The sequence below is a fragment of the Protopterus annectens genome, chromosome 8.part0 (genome assembly GCF_019279795.1).
Source record: "Protopterus annectens isolate FY-2018-M chromosome 8.part0, PAN1.0, whole genome shotgun sequence".
Lineage (NCBI taxonomy): Eukaryota > Metazoa > Chordata > Ceratodontiformes > Protopteridae > Protopterus > Protopterus annectens.
The window spans coordinates 577,546,370-577,573,660 of NC_056741.1; the positions used below are offsets into that span (position 1 = coordinate 577,546,370).

The following is a 27,291-nucleotide window of genomic DNA, read 5'->3' on the forward strand; positions in this document are numbered from 1 at the left end:
ATCCAGAATGGAGGACTAGAAAGAGCCTTGAGTAAAAACCTTGTCCCATTTCTGAAAGTGGAACTAGTTCTATGGCTTTCATAGCCAACAGAGCTTCCACCTGGTTTAAGGCCTCTGACCATTGATGTTTTGGAAGATCTGGCCATCCGCTTGGCCTTGGTAGGGTATGAAAATGGAATTTGTAACCTCTTGAAACTACATCCAGAACCCACTTGTCTTGGGTTATACGAGTCCAATTTAGATGAAAAAGAGAAAGTTTTCCTCCGAGAGGGGCTTCCAGGCAAGAAGTTCCTGCAGCCCAACAGAGGGAGTCATTGAGTCTGTTTCCTATGAGTTTGCGACCTGTCCCCTCCTCCCCTAGGAATGGAAGCAGTCCACTGTCTTGGTTTATAAGAGACTTGCGTTTGAGGCCTTCCTCGGGAGCGTCTGTATCTACCCCTCTGAGGCCTGTCTGAATTGGGAAAGGACCAATTTTCTGTAGGCCAATTCCTACTAAATCTGGGTGGCTGTACTTGTAAGAAATCTTTAACTGTTTGCATGGATTTCGCCTTATCCTCCATCTTTTTAATCACCTCTTCAGCTTTAGATCCAAACAAAACATTATGCTGAACAGGAGCATCCAATAATTTAGCTTTTACTTGATCTGGCAATTTTTGTTCCTTTAACCAAGCATGCCTTCTAATTACTGTGTCAGAGGCAGCAGCCCTACAAGAAGCCTCTAAGGCATCAAATCCACAGTGTAAACCATGCTTCCCAACTTGTTCAGTGGCATGCATTAAGTCATGTAACTCCTTATCATCTGCACAGGCGGAAATGGAAGTTAGCTTCTGTTTTAGAACAGACAGGAGAAATTGCTGGTATTTCAGCATATGAAACTGACAGTTTAAAGCCCTGATAGATAAAGTAGCAGAAGTGTACACTTTTTTGCCCCATCTTTCTAAATATCTGGAATCCTTCTCAGTGGGAATGGGTTTTTTAGCAGAAGAGGCCTTTACGCCCTTAGGACCCTGAAAAATGGTTTCAGGGTCAGCAGTAGGGTTCTTGTATAAAAACTGGTGGGAATCAGGAACCCTATAGTATCTGTCTGGCTTAACAGGAGCTGGAGGAAAAGAATCAGGAGTTAAGTTAGCCTCCGAAAAAGCATCATCCACAATATCTAAAATAGGAGGAATAGCCAGGGGTCTATGCTGGGAAAGAAGAAGAAAATCCCTTAGTCTTTTCTTAGATTCTGAATACTCCTGTCCTTCCCAGTTGAAATGTTCCCTCATTTCATGCAAAGTTTCCCCAAAAGAGAAATCCTCAGGGGGAGAAGCTGAAGGAATGGATTCCTCAGCAACAGAATCCTCATAAGGAGGGAAAGAATATTCCTGGTCAGAAGAAGAAACTGAAGAAACAGAAGCCTGATCAGAGGAGTCATAATAAACTTCCTGCCTTGGCCTTTTATCTGGAGGGGGATGTGAACCCCTAATCATAGTAAGTAAGTCCTCCGCCATCTTAAGTAACTGTTTCTGAGACTTAGGAGCCAGATCAGAAGAGGCCTGGGCTGCAGTCTGATTTGGAAGGAGTCTTTGCCTTTGTCTTTGGCTTTGCCTTTATTAGAAGCTGAGTAGGCCTGAAAACCCCTTTGGAAGCCGGTACCTGCACAGCGGCTCCGGACCCATCCGAAGGAGCATTGTCCAAAGGTCCTGCAACAGAAATATTCAAAGGCCTAGTTGGCTCCTCGTGGGAGTCCGTTTTGGCTATCGGCTCCAAAATGGCCGATGACAGGGGCTGAAAAAGCGCCTCACTGACGACGGCCGAAACTGAAGCTGGCTCTGCTTGTGGGATATCGTCTGATTCGGACCTCGGAGGCCTGTCTTTGTCCTTGCGTCGTTTGTGAACTCCGGTAGCCGGAACCATATCCGACGACATTTTGTAATTAAAACGCCTGCCGAAGTAATGAAATGCAAAATCGGACCTTCGTTTAATAGTACGTTGATTGAATCTAGCACAAAACCGACAACTAGCTACGTCGTGGTCAGGGCCTAAGCAAGGAATACAGTAAGAATGAAAATCCTTATGAGGTATTTGCTTCCCACATGAAATACAATTATTAACTTTTTCTGACATCGGACTGGAGCAAGAAAAAGTTTCAACGGGTACTTAGCTTTGAGTAGGAGAAGAAAGTCTTCGGACTGAAGTTTGTTTAGAAAAAATTGTCAGGAGTCAGCCGACCGGCACTTGCGAACTGCTATCACCGCACGGCAAGAAAGACTGGGGAACATGGTGTCGGCTGTCAGCTTTGTACTCCTGGTGCTCTGACGTCAGGGAGCATGGCTGAACAGCCGATGTCGGACCCAGACTTTGGGATTCTGGCCGACCGAGGACTGCCTTCCGGCAGAGGAGAACCCTACAGTCATGACTGCAACAGTGAAACACGATGAACATCTCCACACGTTTTTCATCACTCTCTTAAAGTAACTTCTTCAGAATTAAAGACTAGTTACAAAGTAACAGTTTTAAAACCCCGGCACACATCATCACATGATATAGTGGACCTATCAGCTCTACATCACATTTAAACACATACAACATTAAATATGTCAACTAAAGAACAATTTAAAAATGAACAATAATATAAAAACTAGCATAAAAATATGAGTGTCAAGTAAAAAAGTAATAGTAATAATTATTAATGATTCAGATGCGCTCCTTTTAACAAATTTAACCACCAATTTACATTCGGACAGGCACTATACGTAGTAAACGTATGTACAAAAGATCCCTACAGACCTTTGAAACCTTGTCCCAAATAGGAAAAGTAGGTGTGAAATGTTTCTTGTCATCTACTTAAACTTTTTAACTTTAGTAGGCAGGAAATATTACAATTTTCATTCAAACCTGGGTAAGAGAAAGCGTCCAAGGCTAGTTGCCATTCTAGTTCGCGTTCCTCAAGCAATAAACTACTAGGTCCTCCTCTAGTATCTGGCACTATCTGATCAATAGCTTGGAAATGAAATGTATGGCCATTGCTTAAAGACGAGTGCCTAGTTAAAGCATTTTCACTTTTGTTTTTGTCTATAGCGTAAGTGTGCTCGTAGATCCTTTCACAAAACTTCCGGTCAGTTTTACCAATGTAAAACGCCGGACAGCTGTCACACTTTGCTATATATATATATATATATACTATTCCCTTGGAGTCACAATTCAGTTTATATTTAATAGAGTACTTGCTGTTGTTACCCACTACAAATGAACTACCAATCCTAATGTGCTTACACATCCTACATGCCCCACATGTAAACATGCCAACAGGTCTCCCACTAGGTTTGATGGTCTTACTTTCTTGGAGGTTTTTCAAGTTAAACCCCCTTCCATAAACTATTTTAGGTAAATTACCTAATCTAGCGACTATTAGATTGTCCTTATACAAGAAAGTCCAGTTTTTATATAAAATCATCTTAACCTGTTCACTGTCATTGTTAAAAGTTGTAATGAAACTCACGTTATAAGTGGAGTGTTGGCCGATCTGACCGTTACCATCTTGGACAACTTCGCTGTCCAAAATAAAAGCACTGGTAGTTGTTGTCTGGTGAATGGTAGTTTGAAACATAATATTGTTATTGTAGTTGGCAGCTTCAAGAGACTCTAGTTTGGTAGTCTGGCCTACATCTATCCATATTAAAAGAGGTTTGAAATAACCATTGTTGCGTTTATACTGAATTTCCTCAGTCAGACAGTCTATTAAATTAGTTGGATAACCACGTTTTTGAAACATATCTCTCAATAAGTGGCATTCGACTGTGAAATTACTGTCCAATGAACACATTCTTGCGGCCCTAATAAGTTGACTTTCCATTATCTATCTTTTTTGTGTGTATGGGTGGGCACTAGTATAGTGCAAGAAAGAGTTACAATAAGTAGATTTCCTAAACATTTTTGAAACCAGTCTCTTATTTACTGAGTCTTTGACTAACTTAACATCTAAGTAGTCAATACATTCAGTGTTAAAGTTGAATGTAAACTTAAAAAAGCTCGTTGTTGAGTTAAAATAGTTCACTAGTTGAAACGCTTGGTTCTCGTCACCTCTGAAGATAATAAAGATGTCATCTAAGAATCTAGTGTAGTAAATTAAAGGAGTATTAATTTCAGGTTTATTAAATATAAATATCTTCTCCCAGTATGCCATAAAGAGATTTGTCAAGCTTGCCCCAGAACAATGATCAGTTTAACCAGAACAACCAGTCAGAGCTAAATTTTCAGAAGAGCATGAACCCCAGGTTGTCTTCATGAATGCGACCCTTTCAAGACCAAAGGAACAAAGCATGGAACAATTGACGCAAGAGATAACAGAAAGGGGATTAACAACTGCCACTAAACTTGACATTCTTACGAATATTGCTGGCGATTTTAATATTTACAATTTTTCTTCTATTACTATTGAGCTAGCTTTAATTGAACTGCTGGCCAGAGGCAACACCTTTGTCCCTAGTAGGAATATAAGCCTTGCTAAAACTCTAATTGATTTAAAGTGTTATGTGAGGAAATTAAATTCAACTCTCCTTTTGGACAATTCACTTGATTAAAATTGTACTCTTAGAAAGTACGTATAACCCTCCACTCTATCCCCTGCTTAGTCTATTTGAGAATGTATGTGAGTTAGAAATCAGGCACACAATACATTCATTTGCACGTTACAATGTAGGTACACAGGAAAAATAACATTAGTTATGAACAAGCACAAGCACTAAAAAGTACAGTTTTGTACCTACCATAAATGTAGATGTCCGAGAGGTATGCATCTGCAGTCCTAACAAATGGGTTGTCCTGCCTCAGGCAGCCCTTCGGTCGGCCGGATTCCAAAGTCTGGGTCTGGCCTCGGCTGATGTCACACTTCACCCGACGTCATAGCTGCTGTCAATTGGGTATAAAGGCATCAGCCAACGCCATTTTCCTCAGTGTTTCTTGCCCCAGATGCCAGGTGCCCTCTAGGAAGGCTAAATTTGGATAAATGCAAATGATTCCAAACAGTAGAGAGCAAATAAAAATAAACAGGTATATACATATATACAAACAAATACACCATAATAGATTCCCCCAGCTAGCTACAAGATAGGCAAATACCCTAGGAGTACCACAGAGGGGAAGGAGGGTGGGTAATCCTGAATGCAGATGCATACCTCTCGGACATCTACATTTATGGTAGGTACAAAACTGTACTATGTCCTTCAAGGATGCATCTGCAGTCCTAACAAATGGGTAGAATACCATAGCCAAACTGGGGGAGGAGGTACTAAGAAGATTATGGTGTAGTTAAGATCCCTTGCAAAACAGCAGTGGCAAAACCTGCTCGGGATCTGGAGTATAAAGGTAGATTATAATGCTTGGCAAATGTATGCACGGAGCTCCAAGTAGCAGCCTCTAAAATGTCTTTGGTAGCCACTCCTTGTAAAAAAGCTGTAGTAGTGGCTGTAGCCCTTGTGGAGTGAGGTCTGATGTTTTCTGGAGTTGTCTTTCCATGAAAAGAGTAACAAAATCTAATGCAATTTCCTATCCATTTTGAGATTGTCTGTTTTGAAATTGCTTTTCCTTCCATTCCTGTTGCATATGCTACCAGAAGCTGGTCAGTTTTTCTATTGTTCTTGGTTCTGTCCAGGTAGTAGCGCAATTGTCTGTGCACATCCAAGGTATGCAGTAGTCTTTCCCCCCTGTTCTGTGGGTTGGGGAAGAATGTTGGTAGGTGGATTGCTTGGTTTAATGATACCCTGGAGACCACCTTTGGCATAAAAGTAGGATTAGTTCTCATGGACACTCTATCCTGATGGAAGATAAGGAAGGGCTGTACTGCCATTAATGCCTGTAATTCAGAAACCCTTCTTGCTGAAGTGATTGCAAGCAGGAAAGCAGTTTTCCAAGATAAGAACTGTAATTCTGCTGTTGCTGCTGGTTCAAAAGGGGGAAGTGTTAACTTTTCTAACACAAAGTTCAGGTCCCATGTAGGCAAAGGTGGCTTCCTTGGCGGCTTTACATTTTTAATTCCTCTCAGAAACTGCCGGAGTAGAGGATGAGAGAAGACTGGAGGATCCATGTTGTATTCTGCTGAAATTGCTGATGCATGAATCTTAATGGAGGAGTAAGACAGGCCATTGTGGAAAAGCTCTGCTAAATATTCCAGGATGTTAGCTATGTTTGCCAATGATACATTTTCTCCTTTTGCTGCACTCCAAATGAGGTATCTTTTCCATTTTGCTGAATAAGTTTTTCTTGTTGAGGGTCTGCGAGCCTCCAGGATAATGTCTTTAACCCTTTGAGATAAATCTGGGTTATTTTGTTTTATGTAATGTTCCAAGCAGCTAGCTGCAGTGTTTTCAAGTTTGGATGCAGGATTTTAAGTTGTTCTGTGTTAGCAGTAAAGGAACTAGAGGTAGAGGCCATGCGTGTTCCCGAGACATACTCCTCAGTAGCGGGTACCAATGCTGCCTCGGCCAGTCTGGAGCTATCAGGATGATCCTTGGGTGATCTTCTTTGATCTTCAGTAGCACTTTGTGCATCAAAGGAAGAGGTGGGAATGCATATGCTGTCAGGTTTTCCCAACTGAAGGATAGGGAGTCCACCTTCCAAGCAAGTGGGTGGTATGTCCTTGTGCAGAATTTTTTCAATTGGTGGTTCTGTGGAGATGCGAACAGGTCTATTTCTGGTAGTCCCCATTTCTTTGTAATGGATTTGAAGATGTCTGGATGCAGCATCCATTCGTGGGCATCCGTGGTAGTTCTGCTTAAGATGTCTGCTAGTATATTTTCTTTTCCTGGCACAAATATGGCCTGGAGCTGAATGTTGAGGTTCAGGGCCACATTCCAGAGGTCCATTGCCATCCGGCATAGAGGATATGAATGTGTGCCTCCCTGTTTGTTGATATACCACATAACTGTGGTGTTGTCCGTCCTGATCAGCAAATGACCCTGTTGAAGAAACGGTCTGAATGTCTGAATTGCCTGCTTTACTGCCAGCATCTCTTTTTGATTTATGTGTAGGTTCAGCTGGTCTTGTGTCCATAAGCCTTGTATGCACCTGTCCACCATGTGTGCCCCCCAACCGAGGTCTGAGGCGTCCGTGGTGATAGTCTGGCTTGGGTGAGGGCTGTGGAACGGCCGTCCTTTGTTCAATTGACAGGCCTGAGCCCACCACTGGAATTCTTGCTTCAGGCATGGAATTATTGGAATTTGGGCTTCTAGGCTGTGCTTGTGCTGAGACCATAAATTCCTTAGGTACCATTGCAACTTCCTCATATGTAGTCTGGCATGTGGAATCAATATTATGCAGGATGCCATGTAACCCAGGGCTTGCAGGACTTTCCTTGCTGTAAGCTGGTTCTGCGTTGTTAATGCCATGAAATAGAGTGGTAGTTGCTTTTGCTTTTCTGCTGTGAGGAATGCCATTTGGTTTGATGTGTCCAGTTCTGCACCCAAGAAAGTTATCCTTTGGGATGGTATCAGCCTTGACTTTTTTATGTTGACTGTGTATCCCAGGGCTTGCAATAGGTGAATAACCTTTCTCAAATCTTTTGTTAATTTGTTTTTGTTGTCCGCTTGTAACAGGCAGTCGTCCAGGTATGGATAAATTTGAATTCCCTGAAGCCTGCAATGAGCAATTACTGATGCCAGGCATTTCGTGAATACTCTGGGCGCAGTAGATAAGCCAAAAGGCAATGCTGAGAATTGATAATGCTCTGATCCTGCAAGAAATCTGAGGTATCTTCTGCAATTTGGTCGCATGGGGACGTGCAGGTATGCCTCCTTGAGATCTAGAGTTACCAGCCAAGACTCCTTGCCCAGCATGGGAAGAAGTTGCTGTAGGGTCAGCATCTTGAATTTTGGAACAATGAGATATGTGTACAGAGCGGACAGGTCGAGAATAGGTCTCCATTGGTTTTCCTTTCTTGGTACCAGGAAAAGTCTGGAATAAAATCCTTGTCCTTGTTCCATAGACGGTACCTTTTCTATAGCTCTCATCCTTAGTAAGTGGTCGATTTGTTCTAGAGCGTTTGTCTTTTGGTTTGGTGGTAGGTCTGGCATTCTTCTCTTCCTTGGTAGAGTATGGAAGTGAAACCTGTAACCTTTGTCTATTGTCTGTAAAATCCATTTGTCTCCTGTAATGTAATGCCAGTTTACTGAAAATAAGGCTAGCTTTCCGCCTAAGGGTGCTTCTAGTTGTTCCCTGGTAGGCGGTATCAGAGCCAAGTCACTGTGATTGTCCTGTGGAAGTGGTAGTGGCTGGATCTGTGGCAGTACTTCTCTGGTTGTTAGGCTGCCACTGACGTCCCCTGTAGGCACCTCTGGATTGACCTCTGCCTCTTGGGCGCCTATTTCTGCCTCTCTGTGCTCTGGTGGTGTCTGGAAAGGACCAATTCTTAGAAGGCCAATTCCTACTAAACCTCGGAGGCTGGACCTGTAAGAAATCCTTGACTGTTTGGACAGATTTTGCTTTTTCTTCCACCTTCTTTAACACTTGCTGTGCAGGGAAGCCAAACAAACTGTGTTTTTCCATGGGAGCATCTAGGAGCTTTGACTTTACATGGTCTGGTAAGGATTGCTCTTTTAACCATGCATGCCTTCTGATCACTGTACCAGTCATAGCTGATCTAAAGGAAGCCTCCAGTGCATCATAGCTGCATTTTAAGGAATGATTACTGACCTGCTGAGTGTTATGTACCAAATCCTGAAGGGACTTACGGTCTAAAGGTTCAGGAGAGGACAGTTGTTTAGTTAGCTGATCTAACAAAAATTCCTGATACCGAATCATGTGGAATTGACAGTTTAAGGCCCTAGCCGAAAGAGTAGCAGAAGTATAAACTTTTTTACCCCATCTCTCTAATGCCCTAGATTCTCTTTCAGAGGGGAGGGGGTTTTTGGCAGAGGCAGCTGCTACAGCTTTGGGGCCCTGTGAAATAGTTTCAGGATCTGCAATAGGAGTCTTATACAAGTGATAATGTGTGTCCGGAACCCTGTAGTATCTGTCGGGCTTAGCAGGGGCCGGGGGAAGAGAGTCAGGGGCAGTACAAGCATCGTTAAATGCATCATCCACAACTGTAAGTACTGGAGGAATGGCTAAAGGCCTATGCTGTGGCAAATGTAAAAAGGTCCTAAGCCTTTTCCTAGAATCTGAAAAATCCTGGCCCTGCCATTGAAATTGTTCTCTCATAGCATGCAAGGTTTCCCCAAAAGAAAATTCCTCAGGAGGAGAGGCAGAAGGAATGGAGTCTTCTGCGTCAGAGTCCTCATATGGAGAATAAGGGCCTTCTGGAGGATTTGAGTTTTCTGAATCATCAGAGGAATAATCTGTAGAAACTGGCTCAGGGGGCTCTGCTCTAGGCCTCTTCTCTGGAGGGGATGAGAGGCCCTGTCAGGGTGAGGTTGGGATCCCCTGATCAAAGAAATGAGATCCTCTGCCAGGCTAAGCATTTGAGTACTAGAGCTAGGCCTGTGTGAGGGGGTTTTAGCAGGCACGGCCTTAGAAGATTTAGCTGCTTTAGCCCTAGAAAAAGCCTTAATTGACATGGATGCAGGGGGCCTAGCAGCTCCACGTGCAGGAGTAGATATGTCTAAGGGAATAGTATCTGATAAATCCTGAGAACCTGCAAGAGCAGGTGGAAATTCAGTAGCAGATTCAGCCATGCTAGATGAGGCCTCGGTTGTAGGAGGCACGCTTTCGGCCGAAGGAAGAACCGAGGACTCGGTTTCAGCCGAAACCGAGACACTCGCGGTTGGCTTAACCGCGGTTTCGGCCGAAACCGCGGACCGCGAGTGTCGGTCCTTTTCCTTACGCTTTTTAGCTAATTGTGAAGTCTGAGACTCCGACACCATGTTGTAAGCAAAAGCGGAGCCGAAAAACTCCTCTGCAAACTCCGACCGACGTCTAAGTGTCCGTCGGTTGAAGGAAGCACAGGCTAGACAAGCTGCTACGTCGTGGTCTAGGCCTAAGCAAGGAAGGCAGTAAGAGTGGAAATCCTTATGAGGTATTTGTTTCCCACAAGTTAAACAGTTATTCACTTTTTCTGACATCGGCTGAGGCAAGAAAGAGTTCCCAACGGGGTACTTAGCTTTTTAGAAGTCTTCGGTAGTAGTAATCTCTGGTTCTGACCGACCGGCACTTGCGAACAGCTTCTGCTTCGGGCGCCACGCGGCAAGAAAGACTGGGGAAAATGGCGTCGGCTGATGCCTTTATACCCCAATTGACAGCAGCTATGACGTCGGGTGAAGTGCGACATCAGCCGAGGCCAGACCCAGACTTTGGAATCCGGCCGACCGAAGGGCTGCCTGAGGCAGGACAACCCATTTGTTAGGACTGCAGATGCATCCTTGAAGGACATCTTTTAAATTCCCTACAAGTCAGAATAGTTAAGCCAGACAAGGGAGGAGGTTTGGTATTTTTTTATATTACAGATTACAATAACAAAATGGAGTTAGTCTTGAATAACATTGCTTATTCTAAGTCATCATTGAATGAGATGAATGCAGCACATTCACGCATTAGAGGTTACTTCAATGACTTGTTCATTGAGGCAAAAATCGACCTTGACACATATAACTACATCAACATGTTGTATCCTAGGACACCAGTAATGTTTGGTATCCATAAAATACACAAGGACAAGTTTAATCCACCCATGAGGCCGCTCATTGACGGCAGAGCCTCTTTAACTTACCCTTGTGCGAAATTAGTCTATTCCATCCTACAAAAGTACTTGAAACTTGAACCACAAGTATGTAAAGACTCATGGTCTTTCTTACAAAAGCTAAATTATCTAGAATTTAATCAAGAGAACAATTTTTTGACTATTGATGTAGTCGACTTGTATACTTCTATCCCTCATTTGGAGGCTGTAGAATGGATTGCCCTTATACTGAAAGATAAAAAGCACCAGTAGTGGAAATTGATTTGGTCACAGAACATATTGACATTATTCTTACAAACAACTTGTTTATGTTTAATGGTGAATACTATTTGCAAAAGCAAGGTGTGACCATGGGTTCACCTCGCAGGGCTAGCTTGGCAAATCTCTTTATGGCATACTGGGAGAAGATGTTTATATTTAATAAACCTGAAATTAATACTCCTTTAATTTACTACACTAGATTCTTAGATGACATCTTTATTATCTTCAGAGGTAACGAGAACCAAGCGTTTCAACTAGTGAACTATTTTAACTCAACAACGAGCTGTTTACATTCAACTTTAACACTGAATGTATTGACTACCTAGATGTTAAGTTAGTCAAAGACTCAGTAAATAAGAGACTGGTTTCAAAAATGTTTAGGAAACCTACTTATTGTAACTCTTTATTGCACTATACTAGTGCCCACCCATACACACAAAAAAGATCGATAGTGGAAAGTCAACTTATTAGGGCCACAAGAATGTGTTCATTGGACAGTGATTTCATAGTCGAATGCCACTTATTGAGAGATATGTTTCAAAAACATGGTTATCCAACTAATTTAATAGACTGTCTGACTGAGAAAATTCAGTATAAATGCAACAATGTTTATTTCAAACCTCTTTTAATACAGATAGATGTAGGCCAGACTACCCAACTTGAGTCTCTTGAAGCTGCCAACTACAATAACAATATTATGTATCAAACTACCATTCACCAGACAACAACTACCAGTACCTTTATTTTGGACAGCGAAGCTGTCCAAGATGGTAATGGTCAGATCGGCCAACACTCCACTTATAACGTGAGTTTCATTACAACTTTTAACAATGACAGTGAACAGGTTAAGATGATTTTATATAAAAACTGAAATTTCTTGTATAAGGACAATCTAATAGTCGCTAGATTAGGTAATTTACCTAAAATAGTTTATGGAAGGGGGTTTAACTTGAAAAACCTCCTAGAAAGTAAGACCATCAAACCTAGTGGGAGACCTGTTGGCATGTTTACATGTGGGGCATGTAGGATGTGTAAGCACATTAGGATTGGTAGTTCATTTGTAGTGGGTAACAACAGCAAGTACTCTAGTAAATATAAACTGAATTGCGACTCCAAGGGAATAGTATATATAGCAAAGTGTAACAGCTGTCCGGCGTTTTACATTGGTAAAACTGACCGGAAGTTTCGTGAAAGGATTTACGAGCACACTTACGCTATAGACAAAAACAAAAGTGAAAATGCTTTAATTAGGCACTCGTCTTTAAGCAATGGCCATACATTTCATTTCCAAGCTATTGATCAGATAGTGCCAGATACTACAGGAGGACCTAGTAGTTTATTGCTTGAGGAACGCGAACTAGAATGGCAACTAGCCTTGGATGCTTTCTCTTACCCAGGTTTGAATGAAAATTGTAATATTTCCTGCCTACTAAAGTTAAAAAGTTTAAGTAGATGACGAGAAACATTTCACACCTACTTTTCCTATTTAGGACAAGGTTTCAAAGGTCTGTAGGGATCTTTTGTACATACGTTTGCTATGTATAGTACCTGCCTGAATGTAAATTGGTAGTTAAATTTGTTAAAAGAAGCGCATCTGAATCATTAATAATTATTACTATTATTTTTTTAGTTGACACTCATATTTTTATGCTAGTTTTTATATTATTGTTCATTTTTAAATTGTTCTTTAGTTGACATATTTAATGTTGCATGTATTTAAATGTGATGTAGAGCTGATAGGTCCACAATATCATGTGATGATGTGTGCCGGGCTTTTAAAACTGTTACTTTGTAAATAGTCTTTAATTCTGAAGAAGTTACTCTAAGAGAGTGACGAAAAACGTGTGGAGTTTTATAATAAACTTTTTTACGTTTAAAGTATTCTGCCTGTAGCCGCTGGAGTTCCTTTTCAATTGTTTGGTTTTTTGCTGTTTTGCCTTTTCGCTTTAAATAGGAAATACACCCCAGGGATCACTTCTGTGTCTCTGCTGGACAGTGGCACAAGAAAAAAACTTTCTTGGGTGGCGTAAGCTATGGAACCTTGCTGGCTAGGCTTACATAGGCCCTTGGGCCGATCAGCCTAGTACCTACCTATGAACAAAACATTTAACCCTTTCCTCCATTTTAACTCTCACAAAACTTCCCACTAAAACATTAATTCAGCCACCCTGAAAATGCCCTTCCGAAATAAAAGAAAAAGTAATAAAATAAAACACCCATTTAACACCCTACAAAGGACCTCCATATAAGCTCTACAGAAATCTACCATTTCCCTAATTTTTCTAAAAGCCTGTTCTTGCTAGAGGCCACTGATTTAGAATAATTAAAATATGCTGTCACAGCCAACAATCTATGCCTCTATCCATGAAAGTGAATTACAATTCATATTCCTAACATGCTTGTTAATATAATTCAGGCATGTGACACCCTTAAATAATCAAAAGATTCATACAAGGGTTAAATTAATTTCAAAACTATATCACTGTCATCCAAAACGTAACAGAAAGCATTCCATCCTTCTTTACCAAACTCTGCTTAAAGTGTACACTGGCTAGAATATTCAGCTTAATCTGGACCCTACCACAACTGTGAACAAACCTGCAACAGCCCACCCCCCCACCACAAACATACACCGCCATATTAAGTTCTCAGTTCCCCACCAGCTAAATAAATTTTGACAATCTTTAAATATCCACAACTGATGCCTGAAGCATTATAAATTAAAGTAGACTTACCTGAAGCATGGACAACAGAACATAATTCTCATATATCAGCAATAACAAAAATATGATTAAATAATCTTTGCCCCTTACTGTTCATCAAATAACTACCAGTTGTAAAACTGGTGGAGAAACAATGATGATTAAAAAAGATCAAGTTTTCATCTTCTTTCATAAGCAAAAATCTCTTGTGACTTGAAATGCAGCCAAATGGATATCTGCCTTTATTTCAATAAAGGATATAATAAGCCATATATACCGTCAGTCTATATACCCCCTACAGAATCCATTAAGTTTCTTCAAGGGAAAATTGCACAGTATACTAAACTTATGCAGCAACAAAAAGTCATCATCACTGCAGAGTTTAACGTGGATATACTTGGATCAAAACATCCACAAATCAACATTTCAGCCAAAAACAGCCTTACCCAACAAGTTATCAACATCAGAAGACCAAGTTCCTCTTCTTGACAAAAGACATTTCAGTGTATATAAAATCTGTCCAATCTCTCCCCAGCATGATACGTGACCACTTTAAACTTTAAAACAATTTCTGAAACTAGAGAGGATGATGTCATCTCTGACCTAAAAGCAAGCTGACTGACCTCACAAATACAGCTCAAACAACTCAAATGTTACTCTCCACTACTTTAACTCAGCTGGTATAATACTGACGTTAAATAAACACTTCTAACCTTCAATTACCACATCGCCACAACAGTCAGGAAATCCTTCTATGTGGCATACCTCATCACTAAGGGCTTTTCATCCAGAAAAAAGGAGGTCATTGTCCCACTGTACTCATCCCTCATTAGACCCATTATAGAATACAACACCCCATTTGGTATGTACCTCTCAAGACATCTGCAACAACTGGAAAGGCTGCAGAAATACCTCACTAAAAGAATCACAGGTCTAAAACAGATGCCCTATGCTGACCACCTTAAAAAACGCCAGCTATACTCTGTCGCATATCGTCTACTCTGAAGTGATCTCTGCTTAACATACAAGGACATGTCAAACCCAGAGCTGCTGGACTTAAAGAAATCCCAATCCCTCAGAGCCACACGCTCCAGGGATCTAAACCTCGTCATCACAATAAACAAAACATGCTGAAGGGATAGGTTCCTGACCAAGGGACTCCCCAGACTCTGGAATAGACTGCCCCATACATGTCAAGCAGAGCACCTCTTTGGCCCTCTTCAAAAGGAACCTTGATGATTGGATGAGAGAAAGGAAATTCACCTCGAGGATCACGTCAGTCACCCTGCTAGACAGGGGTCCAGGGAAGTAAATAGTGTGGGAAGAAATAGCCAGGGAATTATGGCTAGGCTTGTGTAATCCCTTGGGCCAATAGCCTAGTACCAACCTATGAACTGCCCCTTCACTAAAATTAGAGTACATGGACAGCAATGCCCATGCATTACATCAACAATAAAAGCCCTACTAAACAGCAGACATAAGAATATGGTAACGCACAAACCGCTCTAAATGCCAGAACATATTTTATGAGCTAGAAAAGAAATGCAAATAAGCCATTAAGGAACATAAATACGCTAACCTTCATATCAAACTCTCTCGGTCATATCCCTAAGCCATTCTGAAAAGTAATAAGACGTGGCATAATTCAAAAATAACAAAATCATCTTTCTCTACACATGACCAGCACAATTTCTTGATTTGATAAAGGCACTTCCACCATAAACAACATCATCTCTCAAACACACACACACCCAGATCCCCCTAAAAATAGTAACAGCCTACTCCTATTGACCCAGCCAATATGCCAAGATTTTACTCTACATAATCACAGTCAAAGCCATGAGGAAAATCATAAAGACTTCAAACTAAACCCAAACCCTAATGGCATTCATAAAGAATTCATTAAACTACCAAATTGATCCCTCTTCCAACCTCTTGAAATACTTTCAACAAGTCACTAACCTCCCACAGAGATACAAAACATTTCAAGCACTCAGTTTCCTTACTGAAAAATACTTCCCTTCCTCTACTTTTGAAAACAAGACCCATCTCAATACTATGTCCTATTACAAATACCTTTAAAAGAATAATATTTAAAGAAATAATAGATCATCACAACAAATACAGTCTCTTATCAGGCTACCAACATGGCTTCTGCTCAACAAACACACTAGCAGTTATAGACACAGTAGCAGAAGGGTTTTGCATATATGTGAGAAAACAGTAAGTTAATGCTGGCATTTCCAAGGATTTAGAGCATTTGAAATTATAAATCATGCTCTGCTAAAATCAAGCTTAAATCTTTGGGCTTCAGACAAAGTCCAATGGCATGGTTCCAAAATACCTTTAAAATCCAATCAGATACTGAAATTACTTGAAGAAGGCACCATTAATGCAAGTGTACTTAAGAGTGTTCAGCTCAATTCCTTTCTCATTCTACACTAATGATATTAATAACCTCCATATTCCCTTCAAGCATAAACCTTTACCCCAACGATATAATCCTTCCTTAACTCAGATAAGACTGCTACTACCATACAATACATACTCCAAACTAATTTCACATCATTATGTCATTAGCTCACAAAAAATATCAAAACTATCCTCTCAAAAACTGTCTGTGTTGTTTGGATGCATTCAGAAACTAAGCAAAAGCACACCCTTACTCCTTACATCTCTACATAACTCTGTAATCAAACAAAATGACTACAAATGTCTAGGGATTACTCTAAATTTTAATCTAAAAACAAACTGCAGCTAGAAGAAATCAAAGCCAAAATCTATTCACAATTAAGAGCTTCATATTTACATATTGACCATTTTACCCCTCAACTCAGTTGCAGCCTTGCAAAAAATGTGCTTTTACCCTACACAGAGTATAGCAACATGTTTATTATATGTTTGAGACATGGATGACAAGAAATTCACCTCAAGAGGTGAATCTTGACATCCATGTTGAGAACACATAACAAAAGCTTATGATCAGAGACCAATAATTCTTTGTAGTGCGTGAAGCTTTATCTGCTCCATGTACTTCTAGTTACAAGAAAAAAAATGCAGTGAATTCCCAATTTTAAAATCCGTATAGCACTTAGCAAATGCTATCAGAAAAACAGTTAAGAGATTCTGTTATGTTAGAAAATGCCAAGGACACATTACTGGCACAGACAGCAGGCAGAAACAAATCTGTTTTTTACTCTTCCACTGTTATTTGCTGGTCAGTACTGACAGATTTAACTACCTAGCATGACAACAACCGATCTTAACAACTGAAGCAAGGTAACATTTAACATCAGGTCTGGCACTGTAAACGTGCTTAACTGATTTGTCTTTTTCCAGTGGAGTGTAATCACCATGCTCCATGCGCAACACATACTATTACTCTCTCTCACCCATGTGTGAACATCATTATACTGTGGATATAAAAAGTGTATACACCCCTGTTAAAATGCCAGATTTTTGTGATATAAAAAAAATGAGACCACAATATATCATTTCAAAACTTTTTCCACCTGTAATGTGACCTATAACCTGTACAATTCAATTGAAAAACAAATAATCTGTTAGGTGAAAAAATAGGAAAACTGAAAAACGTACAATAAGCTGGTTGCATAAGTGTGCACACCCTTAAACTAATACTTTGTTAAAGCACCTTTCGCTTTAATTACAGCATTCAGTCTCCTTGGGTACACACCTGCCATCAATTAAAGAGACTCGGATTAATCCCAAATAAAGTTCAGCTGTCCTAGTAGGATTTTCTTTACATTTACTCAGTTGCCTGCTACAGCAAAAGCCATTATTCGCAGAGAGCTTACAAAGCATCAAAAGGATCTCATTGTTGAAAGGTATCAGGAGAAGGGTACAAAAAAATCTCCACAGCATTGGATATACCATGGAACACAGTGAAGACAGTCATCAAACAGTGGAGAAAATATCGGACAACACTGATGTTGCAAAGAACTGGACATCCCTCCAAAAGTGATGAAAAGACAAGACGAAAACTGGTCAGGGATTCTGCCAAGAGATCTACAGCGACACTAAAGGAGCTGCAGGAATTTCTGGCAAGTACTGCTTGTGTACTACATGTGACAATCTCCCGTACTCTCCATATGTCTGGGCTATGGAGTAGGGTTGCAAGACGGAAGCCTTTTCTTACACAGAAAAACATCCAGGCCTGGCTAAAATTTGCAAAACAATACATCAAGTCTCCCAAAAACATATGGGAAAATTTGTTATGGTCCGATGAGACCAAGGCTGAACTTTTTGGCCACATTTCCAAAAGGTAAGTTTGGCGCAAAAACAACACTTCGCATCACCAAAAGAACACCATCCCCATGGTGAAGCATTGTGGTGGCAGTATCATGCTTTGTGGTTGCTTTTCTTCAGCTGGAACTGGGGCTTTAGTCAAGGTGGAGGGAATTATGAACAGTTCTAAACACAAGTCACTTTTGGCCCAAAACCTTCAGGCGTCTGCTAGAAAGCTGAAGATGAAGATTAATTTCACCTTCAATACAATGACCCCAAGCATACATTCAAATCAACAAAATAATGGATTCAGCAGAAGAAAATTAAAGTTTTGGAATGTCCCAGCCAGAGCCCAGACCTAAATCTAATAGAAAATCTGTGGGGTGACCTGAAGAGGGCTGTGCAAAAGATATGCCCTTGCAATCTGACAGATTTGGAGTGCTTCTGCACGGAAGAGTGGGCAAATATTGCCAAGTCAAGATGTGCCATGCTGCTATACTCAAACCAAGGAGACTAAATGCTGTAATTAAATCAAAAGTTGCTTCAACAAAGTATTAGTTTAAGGATGTGCACACTTATGAAACCAGCTTATTGTACGTTTTTTATTTTTTATATTTTTCCCCTAACAGATTTGTTTGTTTTTCAATTGAACTGTACAGGTTATAGATCACATTAAAGCTGGGAAAAGTTTTGAAATGATTTATTGTGGTCTCATTTTTTTATATCACAAAAACCTGGCATTTTAACAGGGGTGTGTACACTTTTTATATCCACTCTGTATATCCCTGACCACAGCTAACTGGCTTCCCATTGCAGCTAGATCCATACTACTGTTTTCAATTTTTAATCACAAGCTAATATATACAATTATTGACCTACTTTCAGCAATATAATATTAGAAACCTCTCCATACTTACTAAGACCTCAAATCACAGTGTCACTTCATCCAAGCTACTAGAGAAAAGTTTCTCCAGACTAATTCTTGCAAACTTTAACCACCTGCTGGCAAATAAATTCTAAACCATTTGGACAAAAGCTATTAAAATTCTTAAAACAAACCAGTAAGTGTAACTGCCACTTGCACAATGCCTAATACTGTGACAAACATGCCTACCTAGTCAAACCAAGGATTCACAAATTTAATCTGACCACTGAAAACAAGTACCAGCTGCAAACGTTAAAATACATGCATAAACTAATGTAGAACTCCATATATATATTTTAGCATTGCACTTATTAACATGAGCATCATTCACACACATTCACCGTTAGCAAACAAATTCCATGGAAATATTCCTAATATATTAAAAGTTTAGAAAATTCAAATGAAGGGTTTCTCAGACTACACTGTAAAAAGAAAATTATAAGGATTTATTGTCCTACACTGTATATAAAAAAAAAAAAAAAAAAAGAAAAGCATCATACCAAAGTAATCACTACATATGTAACTTATCGATTAAACTGCACTATAACCCAGTTAGACATTCCAAGCAGTACAATGACTTACTAGACAAAAACATACCATTCATACTATCCTGTTGCACTGAGGGATCGTTCAAGCTCTCTGTATTATCTTGGATTTGATGTGTAGGTTTCCCTTCAAAATTCTCCTGTATTACACTTCCACCATGTTAATGTTGTAATAATTTGTTTACAATTCCGTATGACACTTAAGGATTATCTAAATTTGAACCTGTGAGAGAAAAGGGTCTAAAACCCATACAGTTATCAAAAGAACAAATAACACCTAAATAAGTGTGCTTGAAGAAATGTACTAAGTTGAGATACTTCAGCGCAACTTTGGATATCTTTGCATGTTTGTCTTACAGGACCCTCCATGCTGCATCAACAGCAGAAGAAATGTGATAATGAAGTCTGCAGCAATGACAAAAAATGTGTTATTGTATAAATATTATCTTCCTTATGCACTACAGAACACAAACTAATCATTATAATGTATAAAGTGCATTATATGCAGTTACTAGAAGCTTTCTCCAGAATGTCATATTAATCAAAATCTCCTAACTTAAATGAGTTCTATGGCAATTTCCTGACAATTATATAAAAATTGATACAAAATGGGCTATATGCTATCATCTGACCTTTTTCAGATAAGCCTTGAATACATGTAGAAATTTAATGGCATATGCTGCATTCCAATAGAATGAAATGGTTTCAGATAGGATGCACTACTCTGTACCATACTGTAGAACAGAAATGCCTGTAAAAAAAATTAAGTCTGCTCTCTGTCTACCATTTTTATTACTATAACTTTTTTATAACAAAACAGTTCAAATTCTTAGTTCTCACCTCAGTCCAGAGCACAGGTTCATGCTGATACGCGAAATGGGGTAGCCTGCCACCCAACCATGATAGAAACAGTTAGTCTGAAATGCAAAAAAACATAAATAAACTAAGTATAATACAGTATATTCTGTGACACAAAGGGTACATATTCTATAAACAAGTTGTCACTATCATTCCACTATCTCACTTGGGTAGTATATCAGCTGCTTCTGTCTACACTCGCGGACATTTGAAAAGACCCAGTAAAATCACTCCTTTAAAATAACATCTCAGACTTGGGGACAAGGAGACTTTCCTTTCAAAACAGTCTTTATGTTGTAAAATACATATAAGATACAACTAATATGCAATGAAAAAAATACATTCATTTTTCAAATGTATTTAGTTTGCATAACTTATTTTTATTTCCACAAAAATATATACTTTATTTAATTTATAATGATAAAAATGACCTGACTCCACATCATGCAAGAATCACTGCTTTGTTCAAAGGACTGGTGCACTGAATGAAAACTCCAAAATGGCATCTTTGGGATCAGACAGCTGGTGTGGGGACAGAGCAGTCACCTGTGCTGCTGATGATCAGAGTTTGACTAGCAGCCCATCAGCTATACAGGCTGTGAAGATTGGGGAAAGATGGGCAAAGGCTGCCAGCCTAGTCAAATAAATTTGATACATAATTCTACCAATTGTATAAATAAATGTAAAATACAGGCTTGTGTTTTTAAATTAAAGAAAACACTGTAGAATGTGAACTTCAAGATTGTTGCAACATTGCCATCTGCTGTAAGGAAAATCAAGCCAAGCATTTCAAATGTTCCTTAACGTTACAATTATCTAAAAAGTGGTGTTGAAGCGGCTGGTTGAACACATTCTTTCTATTGTCTTAACTTAAGGAATAATTGTTAGAGTATACATGTGAAATGTCTTTTATTGTTGTAGTTTCCTGAGCAGGTGTTAGCTTGCTAAATAATGCAGTTTGTGGCCTGGGAACTCCAGACTAAGTGTCAAAATGATGCAATGTAAATACTGGGAAAACCTAAGTGTCAAAATGATGTAATTTGGGAGGGCCTTAGCAGAACTGTTTGTTAGTGAGTTTAAAAACTATCGTTGAGAGTGAGACTGAAAGCATTTTGTCTTGGACCATCAACCCCAGCACTGCTTATGCTCTTTATGTATGTAAGTAGGATTATAAACACCGTGTTTTCTCTTAAGATTAGCTAAAGATTAGAAAATTAGTTTAAGTGTTTTTCTTTGACATAAGACCTGTCCTACTGTATTATTTTAAGTTTCTGTGGTGTAGTAGTATTATCTTGTGTTTTAATTATTTATTATTAAATATTTTAAAAACCTTTACCTGTGGCTGGTTTGTGTATGAGATAGTAGGCTCTAGAGTACATTGCATATTTAATTTATAGAGTTCATTGTAATAGGCCACTCTAATAAGCCTTAGACTGAATAGTCACATTACCAATTGGATAATAATATTGCACAGTAATAATTGGACACTCTTTCAAGGGCCTTTGGGTAGCTGATAATTGTTAGCTGGTGGTGGCAGAAATTACTACTGTACAGTCTGGGTAAAGGGGCACAGCTGGAGAATCTGTGTCAGCCTTTCGCAGGAGTGTCTGTGAAGTTGTATAAATACTTATCTCAAAGTGTGTGTGGCGTGTCAGCTACCTGGGCAGGGGCACGAAGCACTGGTGTGACACAGAAGGTACTGGAGGTTAGCTTGCCAGCTAGGCTGAGAGCTGGACCCTATAGCTGTGCCTGTGGGGTGTCTTATTGGGGACCTGGAGAGCAAGGGAGCAACGAGCCCCAGATGGACTGTGATCTCTGTGTGCACTTAAGGGAAATTGTGCTTTACTGTGTGTATTAGTTTATCCTTTCCTCTTCAATGAGACAACCTCCCTGGTGTTAGTGGTGAGGACTGAGGCTCCTTGATTGCTGGGAGAGGGCACGGTCGTCACACACGCAACAAAATAATGAGGCTCTTTCTGCTTCCCGAAGGGGATGGCTTAGGGAAGTGACTCAGAGACATGCATCCTGTTAACTCATTCCCTTCAATACAGCTCTTTTGAGTGTGTACCTTTAACTTCCAATGGGTGTGGCTTGAGCCTTTAAAAAATTTATCACCTTACAATTCCAACAAATACTCACTGACAGAGGTCAAATATCAATACAATTGTGTTTGCCATCATGTATGCTTCAGGATAAAATATTCTGATACCTTGTATGTTGCATTTTGGAATTACTAATGCAAATATGTACAAGCAATATTTGATGCTCAGAGGAGCAGTAAGAGGGAACTGCAGAAACGCCTGGAGGCGCACTCGGCTAAATCCTTGGTGGAGAACATGGACCTAACAGAAAGGGATTGCTTACAAGATGGTCAGGGCTGTTGGATGGACTAAACTGCTTTGTTATGCAAACAATGAACCCAGACTGGGCTACATCAGCCCACAAAAAAAGGAAACACAGAGCTCCAAAGTTTTGTGATCACATCACTATAAATCTGCCCCTTAAGCCAGGCAAATCCCTTCAATATAGCACCATAAACTGCAGTTCTGAAGTGAAATTAGCTGTATGATAAATCCACATGACACAGTTCTTATTACATAAATAACCCCTTCTCACAGCACTTATTACATTAATAACTCTTCCCCCTTTTTTTAGAGACATGTCCCCTGACACAGAAGCAGCGTAGTGAACAATGTCACTTTGGCGCATCAAGTTAATCAATGAATCAAAAGTCCAATCATTCTCAAAGTCAGAAGCATTCACTACCTTGCCCAGTGCTTCAATGCTCCTTCTTCAATGGCATCAACATAAATGTTTAACAGAATCTGCAGTATCCAGATCAATTTCATATTACTCAGCAGACAGGAATTCGAATCAGTAACTGACATACAATAACAAATAAGATATTAAAACCTGTAAGATTAATACTAGGCATTAAACAAAAGTTTCTCTGCAAATGTGGGGTTGATGATGAAGAGTAAAAATGGAGGGAATCAGTTAATTTATGAAAAAAGCTTATCCTTAAATAACCATACATGTTCTCACACTAAACATCCATAGAATTATTTTAAGAGTAGGCATCACCCTCATCCTATGCACTAAGCACTTCAATGCCATAGTCAAATCAATTGCCCTCAGAAAGTACAGTTTTGTACCTACCATAAATGAAGATGTTCGAGTGTATATACTGCTGCAGTCATCACACTAGGGTTATCCTGCCATCAGGCGATCCCTCAGTCGGCCGAATCCCAAAGTCTTGGTCTGGCGTCGGTTGTCGTCGCTTCTTCCCTGACGTCAGTGTGACAGGGGGATAAAAGAGGCAGCCGACGTCATTTTCTTCAGTTTTTCTTGCCCCAGATGTCAGGTGGCCCCAACTAGGAAGGGAATACAAATAACTATGCAGAAATACCTTAGTAGATAAACAATAGTATTAGCTGTTATCAAATACACCATATAGGCATGCATCCAAAAGATTGATGTACATGGGGTTATAACTAACACTCTGGTATGTAGAGGGGATGGTGGGAGGGTAACCTGGACTGCAGCAGTATATACACTCTAACATCTACATTTATGATAGGTACAAAACTGTACTATGTTCATCGTGTTATACTGCTGCAGTCATCACACACGGGTTGAATCCCAAAGCTATGGATGGGTGGCTGGTACTAAACTGGGTTAGGTGAAGCTAGGATGCCCTGCAGAACTGCAGTGGCAAAGCCAGCTCTGGTTTTTGAGTATAATGGAAGGTGGTAGTGCTTGGTAAAGGTGTGCACTGAACTCCAAGTAGCTGCCTCCAGAATGTCCTTGGTTGGAACCCCCCTGAGAAAGGCTGCTGAGGTTGCTGTAGCCCTGGTAGAATGGGACCTAATATTAACAGGCACTGCTTTCCCATGGTCCGAGTAGCAAAAGCGGATACAATGTGCTATCCATTTGGAGATGGTCTGTTTTGAAATAGCCTTTCCTTGTGAACCTGCAGCATAGGATACAAAGAGTTGGTCAGTTTTTCTGAAAGTCTTTGTCTTATCCAAATAGTAACGTAGCTGTCTGTGAATGTCCAAACAGTGAAGGAGTCTTTCTCCTTTATTCTGGGGGTTTGGATAAAAGGTGGGTAAATGAATGGCCTGATTCAAAGCCACACTGGATACTACCTTTGGCATAAAGTTAGGGTTAGTTCGTAAAGAGACTCTGTCCTGATGAAAAATGATGAAAGGTTCCACTGCCATAAGTGCCTGTAGTTCTGAGACCCTGCGTGCTGAGGTGATAGCCAGCAACAGAGCTGTTTTCCATGACAAGTATTGTAGTTCTGCTGAGAAGGCTGGTTCGAAAGGAGGCAGTGTTAATTTTCCTAAAACGAAGTTGAAGTCCCAAGCTGGCGTTGGGGGTTTTCTGGGGGGTCTTATATTCTTAGCCCCTCTGAGAAACTGCCTTAGTAAAGGGTGTGAGAATATGGGAGTATCCGTATTATATTGAACTGAAATGGCTGAAGCATGGATCTTAATGGATGAGAAAGAAAGGCCTTTGTGTAGCATCTTAGTTAAGTATTGCAGGATTACAGGAATGTTTGGTATCCAAGGATTTTGGCCTTTAGCCTGGTTCCATGCACAAACTCTTTTCCATTTGTCTGAGTAAGTTTTTCTGGTGCTGGGCCTCCTGGCCTCCAAAATGACATTCAGGACGTCCTTCGAGAGAAGTGTTGGTTGATAATTCAAGGTATTCTCCATGCAGCTAAATTTAAAGTCCTGAGCTGACTGTGAAGGATCTGAGAGTTTTGCTGAGTCAACAGAAGTGGGAATTAAGGTAAGATCCATGGAGGGCTGTGAGTCAAGGTCCTTAATAATGGGTACCAGTGCTGACATGGCCAGTCCGGAGCAATGAGGATCATTTGAGGTTTCTCTGATCTGACTTTCAGTAATACCTTGGTCAAGAGAGGTAGTGGTTGGAAGGCATAGACTGTCAATGCTGTCCAACTGAATGATAGGGCGTCCACCTTCCAGGCTAGGGAATGATAAGTCCTTGTACAAAGTTTCTGTAGTTGGCAATTGTTGGGGGAGGCAAATAGATCTATGTCTGGGCATCCCCACCTTTGAGTTATCATTGAAAATACTTGTGGGTGTAGTCTCCACTCGTGAGGATCTGCCAAATTTCTGCTTAATTTGTCTGCCAATATGTTTTCCTTTCCTGGCAGGAATTGTGCTTGCAGTTGTACTTGGAAAGTCAATGCTGTGTTCCACAAGGTCATTGCCTGTCTGCATAAAGGGTAGGAGTGTGTTCCTCCCTGTTTGTTTATGTACCACATAACTGTGGTGTTGTCTGTCCTTATTAGTAGTTGCCCTGGATGCAAGAGGTCCTTAAAGGCTGTCAGTGCATTTTGTACAGCTAGCATCTCCTTTTGGTTGATGTGTAGATGCATTTGTTTTGTGGACCATTTGCCCTGTATGCAATGTCCTGCCATATGTGCTCCCCAGGCGTAGTCTGAAGAATCTGTTGTCATAGTTTGGTTTGCTGGAGGTAAGACAAAAGGAAGACCCTTGTTTATTTGACATGCTTGAGCCCACCATAGGAACTCTTTTTGAAGGCAGGGAATGAGAGGTATACTTGTTTCGAGGCTGTGCCTGTGTTGAGTCCATACACTTTTCAGGTACCATTGTAATTTCCTCATATGCAGCTTTGCATGTGGAATTAGTTGAATGCAGGATGCCATGAACCCCAATGCCTGCAGGATTTTCCTTGCAGTGAGCTGGGTAAAAGTTGCCATCTTTTTGAAGTATTGAGTCAGTTGTTTTTGTTTGTCTGGCGTGAGATAAGCCATCTGGGCCGTTGTATTTAAGCTGGCACCCAGGAATATTATGTGTTGTGAGGGTATTAGCTTTGACTTCTTTTTGTTTACTGTGTACCCTAGGCAACTTAGCAGCTTTGTTACAAATGCCAGATGCTGTAATAGAATGACTTTGCTGTCCGCTTGGATCAGGCAGTCGTCCAGATATGGATAAATTTGTATTCCTCGTTGTCTGCAGAATGCAATTACTGATGCCAGGCATTTCGTAAATACTCTGGGCGCAGTAGATAAGCCAAAGGGCAATGCAGAGAATTGATAATGCATTGTACCTGCCAAAAATCTGAGGTATCTTCTGCAATCTTGTCTGATAGGGACATGCAGGTATGCCTCTTTGAGGTCCAACGTTACCAGCCAAGACTCCTTGCCCAGCATGGGAAGAAGCTGCTGTAGTGTGAGCATTTTGAATTTGGGTACCTCCAGGTAAGTGTTTAGAATTGAGAGGTCTAAAATGGGTCTCCAGGCTTTGTCCTTTCTTGGTACTAGAAATAGTTTTGAGTAAAAACCTCGACCTTGCTCCTTTGTAGGTACGTTTTGAATTGCTTTCATATCCATGAGAGCTGAAATTTGCGTTTGTGCCTCTGCCCATTGGTTTGGAGGCAGATTTGGCATGCCTCTCATCCGTGGTAAAGTGTGGAAATGAAACCTGAGCCTCGGGTAATAATATCCAGAACCCATTTGTCCTTTGCTATGATGCGCCAATTTTGTGGAAATAGAGCCAGTTTTCCTCCCAAAGGTGCTGCCAGGGCAATTTTGCTTGGCAGGCGAAGAGGAAAGTCATTGTGTTTGTTTCCTGAAGGGTTGAGCTCTTTCGTCTCCACCTCTTTGAGTTGTTGTATGCCATTGTCTAGGCCTGAAAGAACCTTGTGGCTGGCCTCTGCCCCTTGGGCGTCTGTACCTACCCCTTTGGGGTCTGTCTGATGCAGGAAAGGACCAGTTTTTTGATGGCCAGTTTCTGCTGAAACGAGGAGGTTGTACCTGTAAAAAATCTTTAACTGTCTGCATAGATTTTGCCTTTTCTTCCATTTTCTTTAAAACTTCCTCTGCTTTGACACCAAATAACACATCTTTCTGCAATGGAGCTTCCGATAACTTTGCTTTGACCTGTTCTGGTAAGGCTTGCTCTTTTAGCCAGGCATGTCTACGTATTACAGATCCTGTGACGGCTGCTCTACATGAGGCTTCCAATGAATCAAAACCACACTGTAAGGTATGCTTTCCCACCTGTTCTGCTGCATGCAGCAAATCCTGCCTCTCTTTGAAATCAG

The 27,291-nt window shown here is 40.5% G+C and overlaps 1 protein-coding gene across 7 annotated transcripts in view; it reads right to left on the reverse strand.

Annotated features, from left to right (window-relative positions):
* The window catches only part of ADAM15 (ADAM metallopeptidase domain 15), a 1,588,574-nt gene that overhangs the window by 1,065,474 nt on the left and 495,809 nt on the right, over window positions 1–27,291 (reverse strand). For all 7 annotated transcript variants that reach the window (XM_044080074.1, XM_044080071.1, XM_044080076.1 and 4 more), the window contains exon 5: window positions 20,170–20,246. In XM_044080074.1, coding sequence (XP_043936009.1) covers window positions 20,170–20,246 — 77 coding nt within the window. The remainder of the gene's footprint in view (window positions 1–20,169; window positions 20,247–27,291) is intronic.